The 23,867-nt window shown below is 31.4% G+C and overlaps 1 protein-coding gene across 2 annotated transcripts; it reads left to right on the forward strand.

The window, feature by feature from the left end:
• Positions 1–11,720: 11,720 nt before the first annotated feature.
• LOC11422357 (leucine--tRNA ligase, cytoplasmic) lies at positions 11,721–17,694 on the forward strand. 2 transcript variants are annotated; one of them, XM_003620992.4, is made up of 4 exons: positions 11,721–11,791; positions 12,887–14,425; positions 15,208–16,986; positions 17,491–17,694. In XM_003620992.4, exons 2-3 carry the CDS (start codon positions 12,889–12,891, stop codon positions 16,977–16,979), a joined length of 3,309 nt encoding a protein of 1,102 aa, XP_003621040.2. In that variant the 5' UTR covers positions 11,721–11,791; positions 12,887–12,888; the 3' UTR covers positions 16,980–16,986; positions 17,491–17,694. The 2 variants fall into 2 exon arrangements, with proteins under 2 accessions (XP_003621040.2, XP_024625418.1); XM_024769650.2 differs by having other exon boundaries at positions 17,498–17,694.
• Positions 17,695–23,867: the final 6,173 nt, after the last annotated feature.

Consider the following 23,867-nt stretch of genomic DNA (forward strand, 5'->3'; position numbering starts at 1 on the left):
ATAAAAAAAGTTAAAATCTAACAAATAATATATCAATGACGTATCTCAAACCTTCTACCAAAAAAAAAGTATTATCTCAACCCAATAAAAACTAAGTATTAGAAAAATATATGAAACTACTTTATAAACACACAAACGCTCAATCATATCCAAACGCCTCCTCTACGATGTAGTTAAAGAGAGTGCTAGATAGTGAGTGTTTGTAACATTTATTTCATGTTTATTATAGTAAGTGGTCTGAATCTGAACTATACTCTTATTACTCACACAAGTTTCATGTAAAAAAACTTTCATGTAGTCAAGCTTTCGAGATGGGGACCAAAGAGATTCCTTGGATCGGTACATAAAAGGTTCATTCTTTCCTGTTATACTTATTGTCCTATTGTACGACACTTAATAATTGCACCAGGGTCTGCAAAGTAAATTTTATGATTTGTTTTTGGAAGAAAACAAATTACTCGTACGAATTCACCAGGGTCTGCACCAGTACACTTTCAAAAATAAAATTTAATTGTTAAAAAAACACTCTTTCTTACTACTAGTAACAATTAAAAAAATATATAATACCATTTTTTAATTATTAGTAGAATGTGGAGATGATGTGAATTTTTGAGTTATTGCAAGTATTTCATATGTCCGTTTCTAAGATTTTGATGACCTATAAACCTATAATTTGGATTTTCACTAAGAAGTATATAAACATTTTAATTTTTTAAAGTGTAAAATTAATTTGCTTGAAGATGATAGTTTTTATCACTTTAAAAATAAAAAATAAGCTAGTAAAAACATCAGATTTCATAGAAAAAACATTGAATTTTTTATTTATCATCCAAATATTCATACAATATAAGTGTTACAAGCATTTTTAGATGCAAAATCACTAATAACTGTGTCTACATCAAGTTACGAGCATTTTTAGATGCAAAATCACTAATAACCGTGTCTACATCAATATGTTCTATCATATCTCTCAATCTTTCTAGTGATTTTGTTGAACTCAAGTAGTTTTTCAATAAGTTTAACCTTGACTTTTTTTTCTTCTACATATGCAATAGTCATCGACATAGTTAAGAGAATTCGATATGGAATTGAAACATTTGCATAAAAATCTGTAGCTTTGACAAACTCAAGAATTCTAAATTCTAACATCAATACATTTAGCAAAATCATTTGAAACACATTCAATTCAGAAAAATGATCATTTGCATCAACATTCGACATATTCTTATGAGAAAAAATAACCTTAACATTTGTGTAAGGTTTTATTTAATTTTAGGGGCCCCAATTTTAAACTTATTTTTTTAGAGCCCAGTATATTTGCCCTTTTTGCCCTGCCTTAGAAACGGCTATCGTCTTTCAACAACTATGGTCATATCAGTTCCATTCAAGATTTTGAGGGAGCGCTTAGAAATTTTTTATACATTGTTTTATATAGGTATGATTGATTCTTCTCATGATGGAGTCTCTGTAGGAATTAAATTGAGAACATATAGACCACTTATACTTTCAATGTTCTTTACCTATAGTGTGTGGGTTTCAGTACTCGGATCACTACTAAAAAAACAAAAATTAGTGAGAGAAATTTAGTGAGGGAAAATGTAAAATCCTTCTCTAATTCTGTCACTAAACTTTGCGACAAAGGAATTTTATTTTTTTCGTCATTGATTTCCCTCGCTAATTTTGCTTTTTCTAGTAGTGGATGTTTGGGTTTGTAGGGGGCACTTCATAGATAAGGAGTATCACATTTCCTTTCAATCTATATACTAATATAAAAGTTAATGTCCTTTGAATTTACCATTTTGCCCCTATAAGGGGCAATTTGGTAAATTACAAAATTGTTGAGTTTTTTTTTTTTTTTAATGTTGGCTTATGAATTTCCATTTTTGCCCCTAACCAATTTTTTTATTTTTAATAAATTTTTATATTTTTAACTATTTTTAAATTTTTTTCTCCCAAATTCAGTTGCTTCTACATTGCCGTTGTGGGAGACTAAGGTATCGTTTGACCCGACTTTTTTCAAACTTCTCTATATTTTTAAGGAGAAGTTAGGTCAAACACAATATCAATTAAGTACTTACTAAAAAAAGAATATTTTTTGAACGCATAAAATTGAATGAAATGAGCTTTGACCAGAAGCTCTTGAATGTTACTTTAAAAAACTACTTCTTGACAATTTATTTCACAAACACCTCTTTTCAACTAACGCTGGGAACCTTTTCTTTATTTTTTAATATTATATTTCAATATGTTTTTTTTCTTCCATTTAACTTTATTTTTTCAACCGTTCCATTTCATTTATTAAAGAGGTTCCATTTAATTTTATCCTTTTTTCAAAAAAATTGTATTATCTTTTTAACGCACATATATTTAATTTCAATATCGTTTAATCATCACAACCTCACAAATATCCTAACCAATTTTTTTTTAATTATTTTTAAATTTTTAATAACTTTTAATTATTTTTCAATTTTATATTTTTAACTATTTTTCAATTTTTTTTCTCTCAAATTCAGTTGCTTCTACATTGCTGTTGTGGGAGATTAAGGTATCGTTTGATCTGACTTTTTTCAAACTTCTCTACATTTTTAAGGAGAAGTTAGACCAAACACAATATCAATTAAGTACTTACTAAAAAAAGAACATTTTTAAACGCATAAAATTGAATGGAATGATCTTTGACTAGAAGCTGTTGAATGTTACTTTAAAAAACTACTTCTCGATAGTTTATTTCACAAACACCTCTTTTCAATTCACGCTGTTAATCTTTTCTTTATTTTTTAATATTATATTTCAATTTTTTTTTTCCATGTAACTTTATTTTTTTCAACCGTTCCATTTAATTTTTTAAGGAGGTTCCATTTAATTTTATCTTTTTTTCAAAGAAATTTTATTATCTTTATCACTTATATATTTAATTTCAATATCGTTTAATCATCACAACCTCACAAATATTTTTATTCATGCTGTCATTTAATGATTCTAAATATTGTTATTTCCTTTCTTCAATCTTGCGAATATACACACACACACATTAACGTTTAGAGTAATATTTTATGTCCATCTGTTTGGTTTTTTGTTACGTTAATGCATATAATTTTTTTAGTGTTGCTTGGTTGAGTGCTACCTCACCAATTTTTTTAACTATTTTCTAATTTTTATATTTTTAAAAACTTTTAACTATTTTACAATTTTTTATTTTTAACTATTTTTCAATTTTTTCTCCCAAATTCAGTTGCTTCTACATTGCCGTTGTGGGCGAATGAGATACCATTTGACCCGGTATTTTTTCAACTTCTCTACATTTTTAAGGAGAAGATAGGCCAAATACAATATCAATTAAGTACTTACTAAAAAATGTACTTTTTTTAATGCATAAAATTGATGGAATGAGCTTTGGCCAAAAGTTGTTGAATGCTACTTCAAAAAAATACTTCTCGACAATTTATTTCACAAGTATTTCTTTCAATTCACGTTGGAAACCTTTTCTTTTATTTTTTAATATTATATTTCAATATGTTTTTTTCTTCCATTTAATTTTTTTTTAATTGTTGCATTTAATTTTTTTTAAAAGAGGTCCCATTTAATTTTATTACCTTTTTTTCAAAGGAATTTTATTATGTTTTTATCATTTATATATTTAATTTCAATATCGTTTAATCATCACAACGTCACAAATATTTTTATTCATTTTGTCATTTAATGATATTAAATATTTTTATTCTCTTTCTTCAACCTCACAAATACACACACACACACATTAGTGTTTTTTTTTTTTTTTTGGTAAGACACACATTACTCTAAACACACATTAGTGTTTAGAGTAATACTTTATGTGTGTCTGGTTTTTTGTTACATTACTGCGTATAATTTTTTTGGCGTTGCATAATGCGTATGATTATTTTTATAAAATTTTGATTTTAATAAAAGTAAAATTGTAGATGTCTTTTCTTCAAAAAAGGTGTAGATGTCTTTTCTTCAAAATTGTAGAAAGAAAACATAATAAGATTTTGTCAAAGAAAACAAAGATTATGATAGCTTTGGGAGAGAAATTTCAATTAGTTAGAGTAATTTCGTAGAAGACTAACAAATAATCACAAGCTGATTTGGTTAAGAGTGAAATTATAGTTTAGTTCTATATTGTTCAAATCCAACTTAAATTAAGTTTTCATTGATTCCAAAAAAAACAGCATATAATTGGGAACATCATTTTATTTTACCTTAGATAAACATTAAATGCAAAAGTGTGGAAGGAAAAATTAGGTTAAAATTAGAGATAACATTTTTGCATAAATTAAATCTAGGGTTAATATAGTAAAGTCACACGAAAAAATAGGTTAAATCTAGGGTTAATATTACGTCACGGATTAACATTTAGAAATAAGAGATAACATTTTGCATAAATTAAATCTAGGGTTAATATAGAGTCACACAAAAAAATTAGGTTAAATTTAGGGTTAATATTGCGTCACGGGTTAACATTTAAAAATAAAAGATGACATCTTGCATAAATTAAATCTAGGGTTAATATAGTAAAGTCACACGAAAAAATTAGGTTAAATCTACGGTTAATATTGCGTCACGGGTTAACGTTTATAAATATAAGAGATAAGAGATGACATTTTGCATAAATTAAATCTAGGGTTAATATAATTTGTTTAGTAAAATTAAGGAGAAAAATTAGAAGCAATTTGTTTATTTTGATTTCCCTAACAATTAACGTTAACATTTTGATTAAATTAAATTGGGTTAATACAGTAAAATTAAGTAAAGAAGTTAGGTTAAATCTAAGGCAAAATTTTGCGTTCAAGTTAACTTTAAGGAATAAGAGATTACAATAGTTGTTATGTTATTTTTTATGTAGTGCTTTAGGCTCTGGGTTACAAAATTTTGGTTTACGCAGCTTTAATTTTCACGTTTATAAAGAACACCAATTTTTTATAATTTATAAGATTTCTCCTTCAGAACTAAATTTTTAAAAAAATACGTTATTCAACCCGTGCGAAGCACGGGTTTGTAACTAGTTTGGAGGAAAAGAATAAATGTACGATATCTTGGCTCTCCGTGGTAAGGTCTATTTGGTCGCATGGAAATTGAGGACAATTTTTTATTTATTTTTAATGATAAATTTTAGTAACTAATTGTTAGATTTTTTTTTCTTCTCTTTTGTCTGAAATTTGAAATCAAGACATTTATTTAACTTATTAACTTTCACCTCAAGTTAGTTGAACTATTTAACTCTCATGACGACCATTGTTGAACATCTCAAAATTACATCTTGGGGTTGGTCGAAGGAGAAATATAAAGTTTTTCGCATTAGCAATGCAATCCCTTATGTTATTCTTTAGTTTCGTTATCAAAGACTCTAGGTTTGAGTATCTCTCTTTATACTCTATATTAATACATTTGCTTATAAAAATAAGCTATTTAGGTACGTCTAATTAATATTAAACGATTGATTATAGATTTAGTTGATATGGAGTCTGCTAATCTATAGGTTTTTTAGAATGAAAATAAATAAAAAAAACACACTAGGCACATGGTTTAGTTCGAGGCATCAATAATCAACACCGTCTTCAATTATGGTGGGAGAGTCTGTCAAAAGGTCATATTTAGTCTTGAAGAGCGTCCAAACTTGATTAGAAAATCCATACAACATTTACATTCTCTAAGTACATGTTGAAAACAAATGTTAAGAATATGCTCTTTTAAACAAAAAATCTCCACCAACAAAGAAACACATGCATGGATACATGAGTGATTTGAATGTTGAAGAAGATGGAGGACTCCTAAACACATGCATGGATACACGAGTGGTGGTCGAGCCCTTTAGCTTGTTTGGGCATTGACTAACTACTTCTTGTTTTTCATTTTCCGACATTGACTTAACTTGTATATTTTTAGTGGTCTCTTAGGCACACATTGTGCTTTGGAACTGCTATTGTTGTGGTTATATAATTTCATTTTGGCTTGTTAAAAAAAAAAAAGTTTTAACAACTCTAAATGACACCATAATTTTATTGAAGCTTTTAAAACAATTTTTTGCAAAATCATAATAAATCACCGTATTTTGTCAAACTTATGATGAATGTTTTCGTGAACTTAGCTCATTTGGTAGGAACATCGCATATCATATGTAAAAGTCGGAGTTTGAATCTCAAACACCCTACTTATTCACCTTAAAAATGGTGAATTTCTAACCATCTCAGAATACTAAAATAAGCTTATCATAAATCAATACTTGCATGCATATTTTCACTTTAGCTGGGATGACGTAACTAGATATCAACATTTTTTTTAGGTGTTTTACAAGAATATTTCCTAAATCTGTAAGCACATGATTTACGTATCAACAACGAACCATTTCGTTTACACGTACGCACGTTTGCTTGTCCTAATTTATTGGGGAAAAATATATTTCAAATGGAGTTATTTTATGTAAGCATTCCTTTCATCAAGGATATATAGTTTACTAATCAATTCATATGATTCTTTTGGTGTAAACGCAGCCTTCAATTATTAGATTCGATTAATTGTGAACACTACCTTCATAACGGTGTCTAATTAAGTCTATACAAATCACCCATCTTTCAATTTATTTTCCTCCATTTTATTAGTTGTTGAGTATCATTGTCAAAGTAAAGAGCCTTTGTGTTTATATCAATATAAAATACGAGAAATGTTATTTTAACAATTTTTTGATTATCCAACACCATATATTTATACCGTATAAATACTATTTTATTTTTTAATAACTTCTTTGTCTCTTTTATAGTCACGTCATTAGTTATAAATCTTATATTTTTTTACTGGTTTGTTAAATAGTTGTTGCTTGTTAGATTGTTTAAATAACATTGCTCATAAAATATTCATTGAAATCTATAAACCATATCAATATGATTGACAATATGCAATACTTGCTTCCGTTGCACGAATATCTTTTGCTTGACTTGACTTCCATAAAACCTTAATAGACTGATCAATCATCAAGTGTTAGCACTGTTCAAGTGGTGGCTGTAGGCCCATGGGACATGGAAAATAATCAAGTAACAGATCACTTATATTTGTATTAAAATATTAAAATTTTATGATTTATTTATTGACAGATAGTTTTCATTAAATAGTTTTCTGTAGGGAAACAATCTTATAAAAGGTGGGAACATAGGGTTACATTCGTTAATGCGTGAGTGACCACATGGATTTAATTCATGCTAAATTCGATATGAGAGTTATAAAAAATAGTATGATACCACCAAATTTGGTGATGTCGCTACTATATGTATTAAAATAATCTACAACGTTCTTAGAATTAAGAACAAAATCCATATCGTCTAGCTGAAGGTCAACCATCCAGGTTAAGACGGTATACAAGCCCAAGGCTTCCCCCGCCTCCACCAAGCAAAGTAGGGAAACCAATGTAGTTTTTGCAAGCACAAAACAATCATCATTGTCCTAAATGCACATACCAATCCCTACCTTAGTAAAAGAGAAATAGAATGACACATCTATATTACATATATACCTTCTAGGTGCTGATTGTTACCAACTTTAACATCTAGCACCTTCGATTTTGACCGATCATAAGTGGGCTTTGGGCATACTTGTGTTACATGTCCTACCCACTGAGCTAGTTTCCAATCTTTTAAGACATTTGTTGCTTTCACATCAATTGTTTCGTAAAAATACATGGAAATTACCAAAAAACTCGGCGGTAGTTAACTACTGTCGATTTTCTAATTATAAGCCAGCGGTAGTTAGCTGAGGTGGTTTTTGTCATTTCCATGTGTTTCTAGAAACCATGAATGTGAGAAAAGCAACTTTCTTCTTTTTCCAAAACCTGAGCATTGGACTCTTATAGTATTTAAATAAGCTTATTAGCATTGTCAAATGGAATCTAAAATCCTCAAAAGTGATGAATACCACACAAATTTTTATACCTTTTCCATATGTGAGCGTCATCCAAACTAGTGAGTTTTGCTCTTGTTCTTTGTATTGTTTCTGTGTATTTTTGTTTCACCTTAGCCTCTCTTTTTTTTTTTTTTTAGAAAATCCTATTCCTATTTCTTATAAATTGATTTTTAATGGGACTTGCTTTTCAATATTTCCGTCCAAACAAGTGTTTCTTGAGAGGAACAAAGTCTAAGTATTGTCGTCCATATATTAATCATTAAAAATAAAGTCGTCGAATGAGGGAAAAAAACATATACAAGAAAAATAATTTTTTTAATAGGTTATTGACTCCATTGATTAAGTATTAATACAAAATTACTACTATTAAATAATTTTTGTCAGATCATTGCTGATACTGGGGGGCTTCATGATTGAGTATATTAATATGTTGGTGCTTTGATAACTGCCATTAGCGCGGGGTAATCACCATTATAAGATATGTTCACTTATAATTTATTGCTTAGTGCATGGTGAAGTGAAATATTTGCAATCTATACTAAGTATACCATTGTCCAAATATAGAAAAGTTTATGAATCATGTCAACAATAAAGTTCATTAATCATGATGACAAATCTTAAGTCCTAAACATAGCATGAGTGTGTTTCTTTCTTATTTAGTATATTTTTGGCTAGCACAAGAGTTTTTTTTTTTTTTTTTGAGGTGAAGTGTTTTTATCAAAAAAAATAAAATAAAGGTAAATTTCACTGTTTGAATGATAAAGTTAAAAAAAAAATTAAAAAAAATAATTTTATAAAATATTTTGTCAAAAATAAATTTAAGAAAAATTTCAAATATTTTCTCCATCCTTAAGTATCTATTGTCTTTAACACGAGTAACCAAAAGAAAAGTATCTATCGACTTTTCACATATTTATATGCATGCATCTACTTTTAAAGAATTATTTTGAAAGTTTTCATCTTTCCAAGATAAACTACTAATCTATATATATATATATATATATATATATATATATATATATATATATATAGAAAGTAGACTTTTTGATTTGACTTTTTCCCCTTTGGATTATACCCTTAAAGCAAATTTTCCTATTAGAATGCTATTTTGTTTTTTGAAAAAATCAAAATGCTATTTTCATTGAAAAAATAAGTTTAGTTTGTTACAATATAAAAGTATAAACTATCTATTATAAATACATATAATTTTAATCAAAATCAAATTATTTTTAATCAAAATTTCAAAAAAAAAAAAAACCACCGTTTATAATTTATACGCATTAACTCAATAAGAAGAGATGACAAACAGACACTTGGACGTGTTTGAAAAGGAAAAAAAAAAATATGCACCTAATAGTTTACATAGAAGTATACATTTAGGGACATAAATTTTGTTTAAATAAGACTTATAATTTGGAACATAGATAATCACATTACCTAAAAACTAATAATTTCAAATTTCATTTAAAACTAGTTTTTACTTTTGCTCACAATATTCAAGACTAATATAATATAGACAATAGTATGTGTGAGGTATTATTGCTTGTCTATTTCATTTTTTTTTTTTTTGACGCAATGCTTGTCTATTTGGTAGGTAACCACTTTTTTGGATGCACTCAGATTTAGAGGAACTTGATAATGAAGAATAAGGCAAGAAACACATGCCTAGCTCTGATTTCAAATCTTCTTACTACTTCAACTTTGTAAAAAATGTGCTGTAATCAAATATTTATCGCAGCTAAGTATGACTTAGTGCATCAAATCGATGACTAACTATTTGTTTGTATGCAAGAGTGAAGGTGAAAGTGAATGAATTATTTGATTCTTTTCAATAAAATCTTGTTTGCTTTATACTATTACATATCAACATCAATGTCTTTTGATGTGAAATGAAAAAAATATAATGATGAAATTTTAGGGAAAAGGAAACAACCATGATCAATTTGATTGAGAGTGGGAAACTTCATACTTGATGGTGGTTACATTTTTGTTTTGTTTGTGATCTCTTTTGCAATTTTGCTTTGGCTGCTGTCTTGAATGAATAATGATTTTAGTTTGATGTTTTTACTTAGTTTTTAAGGAGTTCATAACGTTCTTAAAAATCTTGAGGTGTATACTTTATACCCTTATCCTTGGAGTTATCTTTTAAACATCACTTAACATATTGAAATCACCTAAATATTATCGCTAATCAATCATGGTATTTGAGTTTGATGATTGTTCAATTAATTTTAAATTATTCAATCAATCGTTTCGTATCTTTCAATAAACATTCTTTTTAAAATGTGAGCAATTTGAAGGATATTGAACAATCCATCTTTGAGTTTGTAGGTAGCTCGAACATGGTCAAGCTAGTTAAGTAATAGATTTGTGCTTATTGTTGAGGGTAAAAAGCCCATTGATTTTTTTTTTCTTCTTTTTCCTTTTTTAGTGTTAGTTTTTCAGAATTTTTTCTGGTTATTTATTGGTCATTTTCAACGTTTAATGTTACATTGCTTATTCTTTTCTCAATATTAATTACTCTTGCGTATTTACTATATTGCTAAAAATATATGCATTTAGAAACTTTTTATTTTTATTTTTTATGTTTATAAGGTCTAACTCAACTAACAAATTTTGATATCGTTGGACTAAACACATTCGTCTGGGTTCGAATTCGAAACCTCACAATTATATGAGTGGCATCTTTTGGTGTTAAATAGTTTTTTTTGGTGTTCATGGGATTAATTTACAAATTCTAAGTTAATTTCTTTTGGAAGAACTTTTTATAATGTTTTAAACGTGCCTAAAAAAATAATTAAAAAATGCATGTTAACTATGTTTACTCTTTTATTCAAATTTTATATTGAATTGTTGGTTTGTGTTATCAAATATGAAGATGACATCTAGTCTAGTCTAGTCTAGTCTAGTAATAAAAGTAAGAAGTCTTTTGATCATGAAACTGTCTTCGTGGGATAGAAATCAAATATTCAAAATTGGTGGGAAGAGGAAGATGATTTCATATCATAACGCGGTTAAAACCCTCCAAAACTAGGTGAATTGTTTTTTGGCAACTTTCCTTTTCCTTACACGAATGGTTTACCTTCATTTAGGCCATGTATCTTCTCTGTCCAAGTTGGAATTCATTGCGGCTATCACCGATTTAGAGGCGCCAATGTGCTTCCATTGTCTGCCTTTCATTGCACGATATGTCTATCAAAGCCTCTGTCGATAAACTCGTTAGAGAAATTCAACAGTTCGACAACCCTCCTGTGTTCCCCTGCGCACAAGAAGAAAATGTTGTTGGCACTGAGGGTGCTGTCGTCGATGATTCCAACGCAAACCATTAGCTTAATAATAAATAAGAAGGGAAAAAGTGTAAGGCTGCCGCAAAATCGAATTGGCAGGCTTATTAGTGAGAGAGAGTGTTGGTATATATCAAATGAAGAGATTTCGAGACATGTGTATTGTTGGATTGATGAAGTGAAAGAGAAAATTATGTCTGAAAATATAGAAATGACGTTCTTATTTGAGAGTATTTTTGAATTTTTCTAATTACACCCTATGTATTTCTGGTTACACCATAAAACGAAAAAATATCCTTAAATAAAATTTAATTTAATCTTCAGTTTCTTCATCTTGGAGTAAAGTGAATCTGAAGCATTGCTTTGATCCAATGGCTGCAGTCAAAATAATAACACAGTCACAACACCAGTAAATATAAGTAATTTGACTGTTTAATTCCTTGCACCCCACGTTCCTTGGTCAGCACGGTTCCTTGTTATTACAATAATATATAAACTTCTTCTCACTTCTACTTAGAATCCTAGTCCCCCCCTCTCTGCAACCTTCTACGGTGACGACGACGACGACGACTACGGTTACATCGGAATATTCTTAAGCACTGGTAACTCTGTCACCCTACCAACTTCATCTTCAATTTCCATGTTTTATTTTACTTTTATTTAAGTTTCAAATTGAATCATTGGTTGTGCTATCAACTATGGCAACATCTAGTATCTATCTAGTAATGACGGTAAGAATTGTGATTAAAAGGTTTAAGGAAAGAAAGCATTGACGTTGACATGTAAGTGCCATGTTCAATGTCTATCTACTTCATAGGATATTATACTCATTTAAAGTGAAAATTTAGATTTGTTTTGTTTTACTCTAGATTATTCAAGGTCAACTCGTCAACATGAAACTTGAATTCTAGTTCAGTTTTGGACACACGAACAGGTTTTTTTTATTAGTTTGAAATGTTGTTTATTGAAAATGAAAATATTCCATGTCCAGGGTTTTCATATAGCTCCTATTGCGGCGCATCTAACAGTAACTCGAATAGGATAAGTTCTAGTGGAGGAAAACATGATTTTAACTTGTTTAGATGTGTTCAAGTAGAACTGCTTTTGTTTGTAGAATTGATTTTAACTTGAAGTTAGAATATGAAACTTTTATCTCTGCAATTGCTTTTACATTTAAATTTAATTTTCAAACTCCTTTTTATATAAATGTATATGATTCTGACATTAAGACAATGATATGGTATATGATGCATGATGAATTCAAATCTTAATAATCTCCATTCTATGATGCTAGAGAGAATCTACAAAACCTTAAGGCATATTTAAACAAAAAATATCTAAGCCTCTGAATCTATATAATCTCATCTACTTGGATTTTCATCTGTAGTTGTATTCATCACTATGACTTGAATTTCTACATTTCCACTTTGTTGCCTTTATCAAAAACTCTATAGGTGTATAATTTGTTTTATATTTCGAACTTTTGATGGATTTCATGTCTTATCCTTGTTAGTATCTTCTTGTGCTAAAATGACATTTTGAAATAAATTAAACAATAGCTTATGTAGTATGATTGAAAATTTTCAATTCATTACAATTTTGAGGACTAAATTGGGTTGTCAGAAAATTGTGAGAGACCAAGTTCAGTCTTTACTCTTATTTAAGTTTCACTTTGAATTGTTTGTTTGTGTTATTAGATATGGCGACGGCATCTAGTAATGTAAGTAAGAAGTGTTTCGATCGTCGAGACCGTCTTCGTGAGATAGAATCAAAGGTTAAAAAATGGTGGGAAGAGGAAGATGTTTTCAAATCAGAACCTGGTGAAAACCCTCCAAAACCGGGTGAAAAATTCTTCGGCAATTTCCCTTTTCCTTACACGAATGGTTACCTTCATTTAGGCCATGCATTTTCTCTTTCCAAGTTGGAATTCGCAGCAGCTTTTTACCGATTGAGAGGCGCCAATGTGCTTCTGCCATTTGCCTTTCATTGTACCGGCATGCCGATGAAAACTTCTGCTGATAAACTCGCTAGAGAAATTCAACAATTCGGAAACCCACCCGTGTTCCCGGGGGTACAAGAAGACAATGCCATGGGTGCCGAGGGTGCTTCCGACGATGATTCCAATGCCAAACCTTCGGTTAATAACAAGTACAAAGGGAAGAAGTCTAAGGCTGCTGCAAAATCAAGCGGACAGGCTTATCAGTGGGAGATTTTGAGGAGTGTTGGTATATCAGATGAAGAGATTTCAAAGTTTCAGGATCCTTATAAGTGGCTTACTTATTTTCCACCTTTGGCTGTAGAGGATCTTAAGGCATTTGGTTTAGGTTGTGATTGGAGAAGGTCGTTTATTACGACCGATATGAACCCTTATTTTGATTCTTTCGTTAGGTGGCAAATGAGGAAATTGAAGTCATTGGGGAAGGTTGTTAAAGATGTTAGGTATACAATTTTTTCGCCTTTGGATGGACAACCGTGTGCTGATCATGATAGGGCTAGTGGTGAAGGTGTTCAGCCTCAAGAGTATATGATTATCAAGATGGAGTTGGTATCGCCTTTTCCTGATAAATTTAAGGCTCTTGAAGGAAAGAAGGTTTTTCTTGCTGCTGCGACGTTGAGACCCGAGACTATGTATGGTCAAACAAATGCATGGGTTTTGCCTGATGGAAAATATGGAGCATTTGAAATCACTGAAACTGAGGTCTTTGTTCTTACACATAGAGCAGCACTTAACCTTGCTTACCAGAACCACTCAAGAGTACCTCAGGAACCCACTTGCTTGCTTGAGCTCACAGGTCATGATTTGATCGGCCTTCTACTTAGGTCTCCGCTTGCGTTAACTGAGGTTATATTTGTACTTCCTATGCTGTCTATTTTGATGAATAAAGGTACTGGGGTGGTGACCAGCGTGCCTAGTGATGCTCCGGATGATTACATGGCCTTGAAGCATTTGAAGAAGAAACCAGAATTTAGGGCCAAGTACGGTGTAAAGGATGAATGGGTGATGCCGTTTGATATTGTGCCTATTATTGAAGTTCCAGAGTTTGGAAATAAGTGTGCAGAGACAGTTTGTTTGCAAATGAAAATCGAAAGTCCGAATGAGAGAGTTAAGCTTGCAGACGCGAAGGATATAACATACTTGAAAGGATTCTCCCAAGGAATAATCATTGTTGGAGAATTTAAAGGGAGGAAAGTTCAAGAAGCTAAGCCATTGATTAGGAGAAAGCTTTTGGAAACAGGTGAGTCTTCGACTTTACATGCCTTTTTGTAAATGTTTTAGTGTGCTTTCCTTTAAAAATTACCAATATAATGCAAGTTTCAAAGAATTCACTAACTTCGAGGAGCAAGTCATACTCTTCGATATGATAATTTGACCTAGGATTTGAATCCTGCATAGTTTTTTTATCTGAGACCAATTTTTGCTATTCAATCTATAAGGAATTATAGGAAGACACCCTTTCATGAGGGTAAAGAATCAACACATAATTGACGTACAAATCGTTCAACACTTGCTTGTAAATACTATTCTTCCTAGGTTCCTATATAGAACTACAAATTGAAGTGACAACTTTTTATTTTATAAAGCTTATATTTTGTAGTGGCTTTGCCTAATCAAATATTGTTCAATTTTGTAAAAATGTTACTGCTGTGGCAGATGTTCAAGATACATAGGAATATCATTCTATATGTTTTTTGCATGAGATTGTTATTTTTATTTTGTAAGTCTGTTGCTAACTATAATAGCTCCTTTTTTGTTATTTAAAGAATGCATAATTTGTGTTAAGAAATAAAGTGATGTTGTGGTAAGATGGTGAAACTGTGAAATATGATTCGATGACTATGAGTGTGATAAACTTTCATATACTATCCAGTGTGCAGATTAAACTACTTTTTTGCATGTAAATATAAACACTATATAGTATAACTTTTGCTTTTACTTATGTGCCGGTATTATTCATCGTTCTTCTAGCCTCCGTTACTTTAATTTTCATTACTAGAATTATTTATTTCTCATTTCCAGGTCAAGCTATTGTGTACAGTGAACCCGAGAGGCCGGTGATGTCAAGATCTGGTGATGAATGTGTTGTTGCTTTGACAGATCAGTGGTATATAACATATGGGGAATCAGAATGGAAGAAATTAGCTGAAGATTGCTTGTCTAGCATGAACCTGTATTCGGATGAGACACAAAATGGATTCGACCATACTTTAAGTTGGTTGAACCAGTGGGCTTGCTCACGATCATTTGGTCTTGGGACACGAATACCATGGGATGAACAGTTCCTAGTTGAGTCCTTATCTGATTCCACCATTTACATGGCTTATTACACTGTTGCACACCATTTGCAGAATGGCGACATGTATGGAACTAATGAATCTGCTATCAAACCTCAACAGCTGACTGATGATGTCTGGGATTATATTTTTTGCGGTGGTCCTTTTCCTAAGTCCACGGATATTTCATCAACCGTTTTAGAAAGAATGAAGCTGGAGTTTGAGTATTGGTATCCTTTTGATCTTCGAGTTTCTGGTAAGGATCTCCTTCAGAACCATCTTACTTTCTGCATTTACAACCACACTGCAATTTGGTCCAAGCGTCACTGGCCTCGTGGGTTTAGGTGCAATGGTTTCTTACTGCTCAATAAGGAAAAAATGTCCAAGTCCACTGGAAATTTCAGGACTCTTCGTCAGGCAATTGAAGAGTTTTCTGCTGATGCTACACGTTTCGCTTTGGCGGATGCTGGTGATGGCGTTGATGATGCAAATTTTGTTTTCGAGAAAGCAAATAAGGCAATTCTCGATCTCACCCAACAGATTGCCTGGTATGAAAAAATTCAGGATGCAAAATCTTCTATGAGAACTGGTGCCCCGTCTACTTATGCTGATCGCGTGTTTGCCAATGAGATAAACATTGCTATCAAAACAACTGAGCAAAATTACACCAACTTCATGTTTCGAGAAGCCCTTGTTAGTGGCTTTTACGGTCTTCAGGCTGCAAGGGATGAGTATAGGTTGACATATAAGGAGAATAATCAGGATAATGTAAAAGATTACAATCAGGAATTGGTGTGGCATTTTATGGATGTGCAGACACGTCTTCTAGCACCTATCTGTCCACATTATGCAGAGTTTATTTGGAGAGAGATTTTGAAGAAGGAGGGTTTTGTGGTGAAAGCAGGTTGGCCAACCGCTGATGCTCCCGATCTTACACTGAAGAGCGCCAATAAATATTTGCAGGACTCTATTGATTCGATAAGAAAGTTACTTGAGAAGAAAATTCCAGGCTCAAAGAAAGCAAACAAACAAGGTGCTCTTGCTACAGCATTGAAAGAAAACAAGATAACATGCTTGATATTTGTAAATGAACAGTTTGATGGTTGGAAAGCCGTGTGCCTAAGTATTCTCCAGAACAAATTCAACAGAGATACCCGAACTTTTGCTCCACACTCAGAAATATTGGAGGCCATACGACAGAGTTCTGTAGGTCAATCTTTCGATTTTAAACAAATTCAAAAGATATGTAATCCTTTCTTGAAGTTTAAGAAGGATGAAGCGATTGCACTCGGGGAACAAGCCCTGGATTTGAGATTGCCATTTGGTGAAATTGAGGTTCTTCGGGAAAACAAGGACTTCATCAAGAGACAGATAAGTTCAAAAGAACTGGTAGTGCAAGATGTTGAAATTTTATCTGCAGCAGATGCTGATTCTGTGGCTAAAGCTGGATCATCGTCTTCTCTAAATCAAAATCCTCCATCCCCTGGAGTCCCAACTGTCATCTTTTTAACTCAGTAGCGACGAGGTACGTTTCTGGAAATTTCCCTTTTCTTAAAGTGAAGCTTACAGGTTTTGTTTTGAGAGTGTATGTGTGTTTATTTCCAACATAACAAATTTATTTAGGATTATTAATACAAAGGATAATGTTTGAAGATATTTTTTGGCTTTATAAGACATTTACTTGGTCAGTCTATTTGTTGTCTTTGTCTTGCATACATTTTATCTCTGTTGGTGTCCTCTTACACAATAATATAATGATAGCTACATAGAATATTCTGTCTGAATGAAACAAATAGCAGCTGTATATGTTGTTGCAGCTACTTGTACCAGTCTTCTTTGTTTCGTAATCAACATAACAATGTTGTTTTTTGTAAAGATACAAGTGAATAGGGTTGCTTAATCATTAGCGAGAGCAACAATTTCCACTTGTTCTCAGTTATTTTCTTCGGTTCCTTCTTTTGTAAGAAAAGTGGTATATGTTGTATCTAATTATATATGATCAAGATAGCTGACTGTGACATTTTGGCAGGTTTTAGATATGGGATTTGATCAAGATCTTGTGTTGGAGGTGTTCTTCGCATGAAATGAAAAAGAGGATCTGCTGCTAACCAAAAGAGTTTAACGACTAGACAAAATTCCACTTCATCTTCTTTATTTCAACTCTGATATATAAATTTACTAAATAAAATCTTTGTGTAAGTTGTTCACACTTTAATCGTAATTTCTACGTTCATTAAACACCTTTCAAATTTGTAATCATATTACTGTTCGTATTGTGATTTTGATTATTAATGTGAGTTAGTTTTTGTTTTGTTAAAAAAGACCACAATGGAAGTTTTAAATCCATGACACTGCCATACACATATATACACATCAACTTTAATACACACAAAAAAAAACACACACACACACACCAGAAACTAGTTGAATTGTCAATAAGTCCACCTAAATTTCATAGACAAATCTGTCTTTACTGAGGTAACATTGACGTGGCATCGACATGCAATGTAACATGATTGGTTGACTTGTCAAGTTATAACTTCTAACGGTTGAAATCAACATATCGACTATTTTAAAATTGTGGATGTATTTGCTAATTTGCAAATAAATTCATCTTATGACATAAACACTGACAAAGTAAACGCTATTGGACTGCTTCCTCCTCCGTTTTTACAAAACATTATATGTTTCCTTCATTTAGCAGACAGTGGAAGGCATGCCTCAGTTCTCAGACTTCTAGAAAAGGTTAAAACAATGGCATGCCTCAGTCATTATCATAATAGGGATTTGATTATCAAGGTGAACATCACTATGAGGATGCTTCATAACAATATCACAAATACGCACTAACTGCTTCATCCATTCTACCATCGGCACAAAGAGCAGTTACAACTTTTGCAAAACAATCTTTATCTGCTTTAAAACCTTCAGAAAGCATGGCGTCCTACTATACTTCCAGTTGGAAGAAACTTTCTGCTACTTAGAGATTGCCTTAGAAACCTTCCCATTAGACAAGTTGCTGAAAAGTGCGGTGTACTTTTGTTTTGTGATATGATTCATATCAGTGGCCTTATTGTTGCTCTACTATGAATTATTTCTAATGAGAAGGGTTTTGGTAGATGGACATTGTGGATGAATAATGAAAAGAGAATCTTGGATATCTCTATTTTATTACATTAGTTTCAGAATTAAACTACTTTGACAGAGGAATAGTGAAGGGTGATGATCATAAGAGTTTGAAAAAAATCACTAAAGTGCAATAATGGAAGGAAAAAAGAGGAGGCAGTACCAAAACAACAGGAGGTATTCCACAAAAAAAAATGCTCAACAATGAATGGAAAGAGTTCAACTAAAAAAAAAGGGTTAAATATTTTATAGTCCTATAAATATGTGAGTTTTTAAATTTAGTCTCTACATAATGATGAATCTCTCATTTTAGAAGTGGTGAAGATTTACTTTAAAATCTATTTATAAGTATAATTCTTCATCTAGTGATAATGTGAAACCAAATTGTGGGAGTGCATGATAGCCATATTTTTATGATGACTAATCTATACTGTAGAGCCAGACCAAACACCTTTAGGGGAGTCTTTCCTTGTAACCATGTTTTTTCATTCACGTCTTGAACCTGAGATCTTGCTTAAGAGATCTGAGTCCAAAAATAAAATTAAGCGTGTTCAAAATATTAAAATTCATTTTTTTTTTAATTGTTGAATTTAAAATTACTTAAAGTTTCCCCCACTTTTTATTGACATTACATCTTTGTCAAGAATATTTTCTCAGTTATAACCACTGGTTATGGATTCAATCAAATTAGCATATTGCCATAATTTATAAGAGTCTTAATCATAACCTTTCTATAAAATTTTATTTTAAATTATCTTCTTTTCCTAAAGATTCAAAGGCAAGAAATTAACAAGAGAACAAATTTTCGTTGGAATTACATGCTTACGTTAAGGTATCAAGAATTTTTCAACAAATTACTTGTACAATGTATCCATAGCCAAACTCTAACACATGAGACTTAAATGGTTAATGAACTTTAAGGGTGTAAAGAGGCTTTAGTGGATCAAGGTTGATCCTTCGACCGTAAGTCATTAATAATTAAAACCACAACATGATATGCAATATGACTTTGCCAGTAATGCTTAAAATTTAGGTTGAGCCTTCTACTTATAAACATATTTTCAAATCATATCTTATCCAATGTAAAACTCTCGGTAATATATACTACAATCTTCTATAACAATACATCAAACTCTTCTCATTCCCAATTATAAGGTTACAGCTGCTCTAATAGTCTAATCTAATAAAAAGTTAATCAGATTCTAAGTTTGATTATTTCAATAGAGCTATGTAAAATACTAACTTACATTTAAGCTTTCAATTATTTCAAAGTGCATCTGCATATTTGGAGACTTATTAGCCAAAGTGAACTCTTTGCAACAGTTTTTTCGATTTTATGGAAGAGAAGGTGTAACGCCTTATTTTATTATTTGAATATTTTATTGAGTTTAGAGTCTATTTATATGACTTATGTGATTTATATGATTATTGTGATGTGTTGTTGATTTATTAAGTGGTTTATTTTATTATTTAATAGAATAAGATATGAAAATAAAATAAGATTAAGTTGTGGGGGCTGTTTTGGAAATTAGATGAGTCATATTTTGTTATGTTATATGTTGGTACTCTGCTTTACTCTCTCTATTGTCTAATTGGGTATTGGCTTAGTCCCCCCAATATTGTACTTTTTCCTTTATTCTTTTATTGCATTTTTCTAGCTTTATAAAAAAAAAAAAAAAATTATTAGTATAGTATATTTGTTATTTGGTGTAGAAATATACATGTTATCTGATGTAGAAATATATTTGTTATTTGATTTAGAAATATATATGCTATCTGGTGTAGAAATATATTTCTTATTTGGTGTAGAAATATATATGTTATAGAAATATTTTATATTATATAGGCTTAAATATGTAAAAGGTCCCTGTAATTTAGCGTGTTTTTGGTTTTAGTCCCTGTAAGTTTTTTTGTTCTAAAACAACCCTTGTAATTTCGAAACCTTTTGGAAATCATCCCTGCCGTCAGGTTCCGTCAACAAAAAAGCATTGCTGGGTAACGGAGACACACGTGGCAGTTTCTGAGTTGGCAAAAGTTGCTGACGAAATGTTCATGGGGACGAAAACCAAAAACGCAAATGTTCAGAGGGACGAAATTGAAAAAATGTAAATATCAAAATTTTAAATTTAAAAACAAGATCTTCTTCTTCTTCATCCCTCTTTTTTCTCTTGTTCATCTCCCTTCCCTTCCAATTTCTTTATCTCCCTAGAAAAAACTCATCCCCTCGTGGCATTGTTTTCTCATTCCAATTGTGAATCTCCCTTCCCTTGCAGCAGCTTTTGAGGCTACTCAATCTCAACCAAATGTGAATTCAGTTCTGACAAACACACCCAATTACTATACTTAAAACAGTTTGTGAATCTCCCTTCCCTTGCAGTAGCTTTTGAGGCTACTCAATCTCAACCAAATGTGAATTCAGTTCTGACAAACACACCCAATTACTATACTTAAAACAATTAAGTGATTCTGCATCTTTTGTAGCAGTTTTATTTATGTATATAGCTTTATTACAAATTATCTTATTATTAAATTTAATTACTATATTATAGAATTGTGTTTTCCATAGCTTTTATGTTGTGTGACAATCAAACAACAATGTGGCAACTGCCTCCGTACAAACCTCTACACAAACTCAATCACATAACATTGAGGATACTGCCTCTGCACAGACTCAATTACCCACTAATGAGGTAGCCTAAACAATAAATTAAACATATTAAGCTTTTAATTAAATTAAACTTTGTTAAAATTATACAACAAACATAGTATTATAACAACGAACACACCGTAAAGGTTGGACATTTCCAATATCTCCTTTTAGGGTTTTCATTTAAATTGGAGATGAACATCCTTATGATTTTGTTGCACCCACATATAGGCAATTCAATTGATGATGTATTAGCAATGGAACGAGAAGACCTTGCCACGAGGGGGGAATTTTTTCTAGGGAGATAAAGAAATTGGCAGGGAAGGGAGATGAAGAAGAGAAAAAAATAGGGATGAAGAAGAAGAATAATTTATTGTTTTTAAATTTGAAATTTTGACATTTACGTTTTTTTTTCAATTTCATCCCTATGAACATTTGCGTTTTTGGTTTTCGTCCTTATGAACATTTCGTCAGCAACTTTTGCCAACCCAGAAACTGCCACGTGTACCTCCGTTATCCACCAATGCTTTTTTGTTAACGGAACCTGACGGCAGGGACGATTTCCAAAAGGTTTCGAAATTACAAGGGTTGTTTTAGAACAAAAAAACTTACATGGACTAAAACCAAAAACACGCTAAATTACAGGGACCTTTTACATATTTAAGCCTATTATATATATATATATATTAGAATAGAATATTGAGACTTGGAGGGCAGATTTGGAAATAAGAGAAAATAAGTAGGTTAAGGATTTATATAAAAGGGGAGAGTTAGAATTAGAAAAGAAGGATTACGTGAAACCTGTTTTTGGAGAAAAAGGGAGAAAACCAAGATAAGAGAAGAGTCAGAGGAGACAAAGCGGTAGAGTCCTTCGTCGATCAATCTAAGGTAGGGGTGGGACTAGCTTTCTCTAATAATGGGTTGTATAATTCTGAAAAAGGGTTTAACCTTGTAGTTGCTGTTAGTTTTGATGTTATAGGAATTAGGTTTAGAAGTTGTAATTGGTTGTTTTAATTGTAGAATTGATTGTTGAAATTAAGATGTTAAAGAAGTTAGAGTTTTGAAAAGAAGTTAGGGTTTTTAAATTGCAATTTGATTGTTGAAAGAGTAGGCAATATGATGGATTAAGGTAATAATTGGTGTTTAGGTTGTAGAATAATCATAGGTTAAGTTTCCTATCAAATTTGGGTAGATGAAATTTGGGTTTTTTTGGTGAAAAATGTGCAGAAATCGTAACAGCGGGGGAAAAACTCGCTAGAAGTTTTCTATTGGTGAAACCCTCTGTAACAATTTCGCTATTAGCTAACTTTTCGCTATTAGCGAAATTGCACAGTGACAGCATACCCTGTTTTATGTTCTTGCGTCTTTTTCACACGTTTCTGTTATGATTTGGCCTTTGGTGTAAACATGAAAGTTGTAGATAATTGTGTTAGCTTTCCAATGGCTTTGGTTTGACTTGAAAATGATTTTTGGTGTTTGAGATATGATGAAAATACTCCAAGGAGGTCTTAGTGAAATCTTATGAAAATTCAGCTTAACTGTTTCTAAGTTAATCCAAAACTTATGGAATAATTCCAAACCTCAAAACTAGAAGTACTATTAGTTCAATTAAGGTGTTTAAGAGTATTTAACCTATGTTGTGAGTTGGTCCTTGGGGTAGAAACGAAGTTGTTTATAATATTAATGTTGTTCAGAGAGTCTGAAATTAAGATGATTAATGTTGTTAGTGATGTGATATAGTTATTTATGCATTATGTGGAATATGTATGATGTTGAAGTTGTTATTGTTTATTCATTAACGTTGTTATGTTGTGAGCTGTTTATGTGTTGCCTCTGTTGTTGTTGAATATTAATTAAGTTGCAAGTGTTGGTCTAAGTTACAAAGTTGTAAGATGTTGTTCCAAAGTATTGGAGTCATATAAGTTGTTGATGTTGACCAAGTTGTGGAGTAAGTCATAATTATTTATGCACAGTTGTTGTTGTTGTCGTTGTCTACGTTGTCGTTGATGTTGCTGAGTTGTATGTTGATATACACAAATTTGAGTCCATTGCATACTTATAAACTGTTGAGGGCTCATGCCCTGGAATGTTAATCATTCAATTGTTGAGGGCTTATGCCCTGGAATTCCTTGTCATTCAAATTGTTGAGGGCTCATGCTCATTCAAACTGTTGATGGCTTATGCCCTGGAATGCCTTGTCATTTAAACTGTTGAGGGCTCATGCCCTGGAATGTTTATTGATAGATATTTGGCAAGTGTACCAATAACTATCGAAGTAGTAATAAATATCGTTCCACGAGGACTGTATTAATTCCAATTATAGCAAGTAAGTTATTATTTTAGGATATGTAAAAGTTATTTTGATTGCTCTAGGCAGATGACTTTTGTGTAACAAACGTAAGTAAAAAGTGTTGAAAAAATGATTAAAGAAGAATGATTAAGCCGATGAATTCCCTATTGTTCTATATGAGTAGTTACCTCCCTTATTTACTAATTACTATTCATTCTTTACGACAAATTAACAAATTGGTTTTGATCAATCTCTTGAATCAAAACCTTTTCCTAAGTTATAACCTTTTAATCTCTTAAACCGATTGAATAACCGCGGAAGCAATGTCAGGACGTTAATTCAT

Source organism: Medicago truncatula, chromosome 7, assembly GCF_003473485.1.
Source record: "Medicago truncatula cultivar Jemalong A17 chromosome 7, MtrunA17r5.0-ANR, whole genome shotgun sequence".
Lineage (NCBI taxonomy): Eukaryota > Viridiplantae > Streptophyta > Magnoliopsida > Fabales > Fabaceae > Medicago > Medicago truncatula.